At 45.3% G+C, this 7,284-nt stretch overlaps 1 protein-coding gene across 1 annotated transcript; it reads right to left on the bottom strand.

Moving 5' to 3' along the window:
• Window positions 1-939: 939 nt before the first annotated feature.
• Window positions 940-6,871, bottom strand: si:dkey-119m7.4 (uncharacterized protein LOC560629 homolog). The gene is made up of 7 exons (XM_042706286.1): window positions 5,978-6,871; window positions 4,879-4,982; window positions 2,526-2,680; window positions 2,244-2,412; window positions 2,024-2,147; window positions 1,581-1,687; window positions 940-1,334 (listed from the first exon to the last, which is right to left on the bottom strand). The coding sequence occupies exons 1-7, from the start codon at window positions 6,326-6,328 to the stop codon at window positions 1,091-1,093; spliced, it is 1,254 nt and encodes a 417-aa protein (XP_042562220.1). The 5' UTR covers window positions 6,329-6,871; the 3' UTR covers window positions 940-1,090.
• Window positions 6,872-7,284: the final 413 nt, after the last annotated feature.

Raw genomic sequence — 7,284 nt, 5'->3', positions numbered from 1 at the left:
TCTCCTCAATGGTGATTTTTTTTTTAAATCATGAATCTCAACACCTCAAACATGTGTTTATAAATTGTTCTTGGTTAATTTACTTCTTTGTTAAGTTTATGTGATAGATAGAAACACATTTTTTCATTTGAGGTTATTCGTAATGCAATTCTTCCCTTGCTCTCATTTTCAAAATCAAAGTCTGGTTTATGTTTTCCATGGATTTGAATGCCATTCACGAGGTAAATGCGAGGCTGTGACTCAGTTTACTTCTATTTGAGATAAATCAGGCCTTTTTCATTGTTCATTTCTTCGTTCTGAAGTTAAGGGCTGTGGGCATGATAGCGCACGGAGGGCATAGGGGAGAATACGCATAATTGAAATGTGCTGTAACTGGAGGTGTGCAAAAAAAAGGACTTAAACACGAATGGGAGAATACGGCCCTTAGTGTTAGATAATATTTAAACACATTCTGCATGGGACCTTCTAGGCACACCATAATGTTGTGTATGTCTATATCAGCCTTACCTTACAACAGTGGGGAAAATCTCTGCTGAATAGACATATATGATGGACAGGGAGGCAGTAATTCCAAATTTGCCAACCATGGCTAAGGCTGTCCTTATGATAGACAGATCTGTGGAAACAGGGACGGGAAACTGGGTTACAGTTTAAATAAAACAGTCAAACAAAAACATATGACAGTGTTCTGGCCAGACATTTCTTATACTGAGACAGAAGTCAGCCTTCCGACCTCCTGAATTATACCACAAGAACATGTCTGACTTACAAAAGGGCCAATTAGATCAACGGTTTTCTACTTTGCACACACAGTTCTGCTCGCTCTCTCTCTCTCTCTCTCTCTCTCTCTCTCTCTCTCTCTCTCTCTCACTCACTCACTCACTCACTCTGTGTGTGTGTCCCCAAATGTCTCCAAGCCACAAAGTTCCCTTTGACTACCAAATCTTCATAAACCCTTCTATAAAATTGAGCAAAGATTACATCACCAAGAGCTGCACTCATTAGCTCAGCAAACAAAACAAGTCCCCAAGGCCTCAGAGGAATTCACACGGCAACACAAGCGTCTCATTTAGAGCCACGGGGTCGGAGGTCACGTGTGCGATGCACCAGAGAGACTCTCACCATCAGGGATGAAGATGGTGAGCAGACAGGCCAGGCCTCCGACGGTGAGGAAGGCCAGCTGAGATATCTGCCGGGAGCGGTTTAGGGTGAAGAGTGTGATGGTTCGCGCCGGCATTTCCACCAGGCCGAAGATGAACTGAGTGAGGTAGATGTTGATCCCAAAGTCGGAGATGTTCAAAGACAGGCCGTAATAAACGAGCACATTGACGAACCTGCAGGTGACATGAGCACAGAGACCAGAATAAAATCACTTTGCCTCACAGGGGTAGTATTTAGTCATTTGAATTTACTCAAGACCGGAATGGTTGGATGGTTGTTTCTTGTCCACAGCTCTTCCCATAAATAAATAAACTACTCTGGCAGAGTTCTAACAGGTGATTAATTTCCCACTGTGAGCAAGGTATGCATGTTTGTGGGAAATAGTGCACTTGCAGTCAAACCGGTAATGCCACACTTACCACAGGTAGAAAACAATGAGAGACTGCCTTCTCATTTTTGGGGTGCGGACCAGATCGATAACAGTGTGTTTTCTTTGCTTCTTAACTGTCTTGGCACTTTTGTGATCCTAAGAAAAGAAGATGTTTGGCTCACTGTATTGTCAACTTCCTCAAGATATATAGTATAAGAAATACAACACACAAGGAAATACAACAGGGTTTTATTAATGTCCTTACCCTTGCCCGTATAAAATGTTTCGGTATACACTGCACTTTCAAAAGAGGATATCATTCTGATGCCCTTTGCCAATACCGTGTTGTAATGGTAGAATGTGCATGAACTAATGGCTATAGAAAATGCATGTTCCACCTCTTAACAATTAGCGTTGTGTACATGGCTATGGTCTAGTTAATGTTTATGGTCACACCTTTCATACTATATAAACGGCGAGCATTTGACCGACCTGTTGAAGCTCAATGTCATCTCTTAGTGGATTTCCATTGACAAGAGCTGCTTTCCGGATCAGGTCCAAGGCCTCCTCATTCTTCTGGTTCGCCATCAACCAGCGAGCTGACTTTGGAAGAACCCTGTTAAAAAACAGAGGTGCTAAGACTAGATCTCTAGAAGATTTTGAGAGGAATCAGTTGATTTGTAATCAGTTTCCGCTTTCTTGTCCTACCTACCAGATGTAAAAGATGAAGAGGAAGCCAGGAGCAGAGATGGCCAGCTGAAGGTGCCGCCAGTCCCGGATCAAATATGCAACCCCCGCCAGCAGAATATACCCAAACCCAAAGAAGTAGTCGGTGATGATGCCAGCCAACATGCGGTGCTTCAGCCCAGTCCACTCAGTGCCTGTAGTAATGGGGGCAACATGATAATGGTAGTGTGTCAAGTTGTTCACATGTAGCACATACAGAGGGGCATTTATACTGTGAGTCGCACATGTGGCGTTTTGCACAACCAACCTAATACGAATGCGTTCATGATAACAGCAGAGATAGTGGTCCCGACCACAAAGCGCAGCATGATATAGATGGAGAAAGTTGGGGCAAAAGCTGCTCCAACTCCAAACACCACCTGCAGGGCCAATCCGACCAGGATGATGGTGCGTCTACCGTACCTGCAACAAGAGATGGGATTGAGAGGTGAGGCATGGAACCGATCCTCCCCTTATTGTATGTGTGCGTTCATATACAGTATAGTGCCATTGTGTTTGTATGTGTGCATTCATATATAGTGCCATTGTGTTTGTATGTGTGCATTCATGTATAGTGCCATTGTGTGGGGGCTGAAAGCAAGACATGTGCTGCGCATTAAATTCACTCTTCAAAAATCCCCTGTGTTAAAATATGTAAAATGCTTCTGACTTGGCAGACAAACAACAAGTCATTTGAAATTGCATTACCCCCACAGACTATAAATATCACTATGGAATAACACTGCATTACCCCCACAGACTATAAATATCACAATGGAATAACACTGCGAATATAGAAATTGCAGGACAGAAATGCCCCCAAATTCCCATTGGCTGAGAACATCTCCAGACATACCTCATTGGTTTTGGTTTGCTAATCCTGTTATGGGTTGCAAAGAGTATATTTACTTTGCAGCTTGTTTAGTCCATTCTGAGTTAATGATCATCCTTTTCACACGGCATTACTCTTTGTCCACATGAATCCCATTAATGTTTTCACCCTTAAATTGGTTCCAATGGTGTCGCTCAGGTTATGGCCCAGACAGGCACTGATTAATGCACAGGCTGCCGAAGGCTCTAGCCTATGGGTCGCACCTGTGCAGGGACCCAGACTGGCCAGACTACTTTTTACTTATTTAAATTTACTTCTAGAAAAAAAAAACCTTGACTGCTATTGGCCCATAAGAAACATTAAAGAAATTAAGCAGCTGATTGGGTAGATGTGGCCAGGTTCATCAGGTCAATTTAGTTTTTAAATAATGTCACTGTCACTGCTACTGGACAGCATAATATATAATATAATAGCATAGCACAAAAACTAAAGATGCAGCTGAAAGAAGAGTGTGAAGTATTATCTACTAAATGGATATTTCAGGACTGCCGAATCTTCATCTTACTTAGTCAACTACATAATCAAGATCCACAGCAGTACTGCCAGCTAAGGGCTGATCCTAGAGCTGTAGGCGCAGCTAGCTCTAGCCATGGCAAAGACACCAGCCAAACTGCAACCATGTCTCACAAACATCTCAGTCAGATAACAGAGGGAGTCTGAGACAGAGGGAGTGAAACTTCAAGCACCTAAAACACCACTATGCTGTACCACCAGCACCCCGGGAATTAGTCATGTCCCAGCTGCCACAAATCCCTCCATGACGGACAGCCTCACCTGTTGCTGCACAGAGGCTGCAAATCCCTACCTATAGCTCAGACACTGCATGTGCACACTGGGATAAAATTAGATTTGACCAGCCTCATAAAGGACTTCTCCGTCAGAAAAACCTGGAGGAATATGGTTTTACATGTATCTATATGTATTTAGAGGAATACGTATTTACATGTAATTAGATGCATTTATGATTGCTGCTTTTGCATTATTGCGGTTATGTGCTGCTGCTGTGTTTATTGACCATTATGGGTTTGTTTATACAGGTATGGCACAGTGGTTCCATTTGTGTCTCTGTAAGGACGTGGTGATTTTGGGTTTGTTTTCTACGAGTATTTATCACAGTGGTTCCATTCGTGTCTCTGTAAGGACGTTGTGATTTTGGGTTTGTTTTATACAAGTATTTATCACAGTGGTTCCATTTGTGTCTCTTTAAGGACGTTGTGATTTTGGGTTTGTTTTATACGAGTATTTATCACAGTGGTTCCATTTGTGTCTCTTTAAGGACGTTGTGATTTTGGGTTTGTTTTATACGAGTATTTATCACAGTGGTTCCATTTGTGTCTCCGTAAGGAAGTGGTGATTTTGCCTCAGTTGGGGTGCCGACAGGGTGACCTGTTGGTTTAAAGTGACCAGCTGTTACCAGCTTGCAGAGGCCCTGTGAATGCCTTTCCTACAGGCTTGCTGTTTCTAGTGAAGGCTATCCCAATGTGTGTGTATGCCAGTGTGCCCCGAGTGTGTGCATGTGGGACGTATAATAGTCCTGGCACACATTTACACGTGGCACTAAAGAGAAGAGAGAAGAGAGAAGAGAGAAGAGAGAAGAGAAGTCCATGGCCACCTTAATCTGCCACTGAGCCCAGAGTTGATAAAATGATAACTCTGAGCACACTTACAAAAGTAATAGGGTAAAAGATCAAACACATGAGCCTGTACTGCTTGAGGTGTTTATACTTACTTATCTGACAAAGCGCCAAAAAGCACAGCACCAACCAACAGACCAAACATATAGATAGAGGATCCAATGTTGTTCAAGGTGGCATTTTCACAAACCAGATCCCACTGTAACTCAGAGAAAAGCAGAGAGAGAAACTAAGTTCATACATATGTATGATACATATACGTATCCACTGACATCACATCTACTTACACACACACACACACACACACACACGCACACGCACACGCACACGCACACACCCACACACACACACACACACACACACACACACACGCACACACACACACACACAAACACACACACACACACAAAGACATGTAAGCACATTTGCACTTCAGCAAACCATTGACACTGACAACAACATGAATAACTTTTCCTATTGCCTTCATATTTGGTATAGCTCTGAATTGATATATTGATATTTGATATATTCATAATATCATTTTTTTCTTTGTTTTGTTTTGCAGATGGACGGGATGCTCCTTCCCACCCCTTCAGCCTGATCTGAGCAGAAGTCTATTGGTGAAATTCCACTCATGAGAAAACTGTACACAACATCTTGATCTGGCTCCACACATGAAAGAACTGTACACAACATCTGGATCTGGCTCCACAGGCCCGGCGTGAGCGATCCCATCAGCCGGGTCACACAGTGGGGCTCACGCTGGAGGCCCGGGCCTGGGCCTGGGCCCGCGCTTAAGAATCAAAACAGGTTGAGCCGGTGGTCCCACGCATCACACGGGCCGCGCGACGTGGCGCTGAGCCTGGGGGGTGGATTCCAGACGTGAGTCTCCCATGACTGCCTGTCGCAGCAGGCAGCAGCCCGAGCAGCGAAGGCCAGGATGCCTGCACCACAGGAGTGCTCTAACCACCACCCACCCCCCCCCCAGCATCGCTGCACTCATATGTCAGAGCCTGTTCCACACTCTCGTGTCTCCTCAGGGCCCCTGGGAGAGCCTGTCCTGCCTGTCCCTCATGCTAAACCACAAAGCGGTGAGGGCGCATTGGGTCCATTGGGTCCATTAGCTGCGTTGTTCTACAGAGGTGTGTTGAGTTTTGTTGTTCTTAGTTCTTTAAAGGAAGGGCTTGCACTCACCTCAGTGACCACCGTACTGTGGAAGATCTCCTTGCTGTACTCCCAGCCTCCCTGGCAGCCCCCCACACCCAAGCCCTCGCTGACAGCCCGAGTGCTGCTGTTGCTGGGATGGGCCTGAGCAGATCCCCCTGCTGAGCACGACAGCTCCACCTGGCTGAAGTTGAAGTTGGGCTCCTGGCCGGCGGGCGGGGGCCACGTGGAGAGGCACAGGTGAGGGGGCACGGCGCTAGTAAAAATGGACACAAACATGTGGAACGCCAGCAGGATCTGTGGCAGGCAGATCCAGATATACAGGGTTTTCTGGAACCTGCCAAAGCCCCCGATCTCTTTCAGGACGTCATCAAACTTCATTCTCCTCCTTTTTGGAAATGGCCCAGGCACGTCTTTAATTCCCAGCCGGGAGAGATCCGAACAGTCCCCCCAGGGCGGGGAGAGTCACACTAGTATGTGAGGGAGTAAGGCCTCCCCAGACTGGTAAAGAGTGGCTGTAAGGTGGAGGCAGCTGGTCTGGTGTGACTGACTGTGTGGAGCTGTTGTAAATGAACAAGCTCATTCAGATGGCATCACAGCTGCAGCGTGCTACGAGAGGGCTGCTTGCTGCTAAGATGGACTGGAAGCACTGCACACTTTGGATAATATAACCACATCGCTGGGTGGAGTCTCCTCACAGAGGGTGGAGCTATGCTTTTGTGATGATCTGTTTGAGCCTCCTCCCACTTACACACCAGTCTCTCTCTCCCTCTCCCTCTCCCTCCATCTCTCCCTCTCTCCCTCTCTCCCTCTCGCTCTCTCGCTCTCTCTCTCTGAATGCACAAGACATAATTTGGTAATGCATGTTATTCACTCACCAGACCAAAACAGCAAAGCATTCATTCAAAACATTCAACACAACTCCAAGGACAAAAAACACCATCAGGATGTCTGCAAACTTCTTTCAACCATAGTTTAGGGTTAGTTACTTCCTTGGGGTTAGATACAAATCTCTTTTGTTAACATACGAACACAGACATCCACAAACACCACAACGATGCTGTATCATAAATAAATAAGTTAACTTGATGTAGGTATGCAAGAAAATTGAGAAGAAAACAAGCAAATGCGGTAAATAGTTGAAGAGAATTGTTTGAAGTCAACCCCGTGTTTGGTGTTGGTGCATCAGGCTTTCATAAAATACCCACATGTGTGGCTATACAGAAAAAAAAACAGTTGCAGACCCTTTAAATCATGCTGTCAGTCGGCCCAGCAGGGAACTCACATAACTCTAAAGAAATGCAAATCCTCCCGTTTGCTCTCATAGGGATTCATCC

This window comes from Clupea harengus, unplaced genomic scaffold, assembly GCF_900700415.2.
Source record: "Clupea harengus unplaced genomic scaffold, Ch_v2.0.2, whole genome shotgun sequence".
In the NCBI taxonomy this organism is placed as follows: Eukaryota; Metazoa; Chordata; class Actinopteri; order Clupeiformes; family Clupeidae; genus Clupea; species Clupea harengus.
This window is presented reverse-complemented; position numbering and strand designations above follow the sequence as displayed.

What these genes read in the sequence shown, in the direction of transcription:
- si:dkey-119m7.4 (XM_042706286.1), bottom strand. Translation starts at nt 6,328, where the DNA reads ATGAAGTTTGATGACGTCCTGAAAGAGATCGGGGGCTTTGGCAGGTTC. An exon ending in TTTGGCGCTTTGTCAGATAA is followed by an intron (nt 2,681 to 4,878) that starts GTAAGTATAAAC and finishes CTCTTGTTGCAG; the next exon opens with GTACGGTAGACGCACCATCA. An exon ending in ATGACATTGAGCTTCAACAG is followed by an intron (nt 1,688 to 2,023) that starts GTCGGTCAAATG and finishes TTCTTTTCTTAG; the next exon opens with GATCACAAAAGTGCCAAGAC.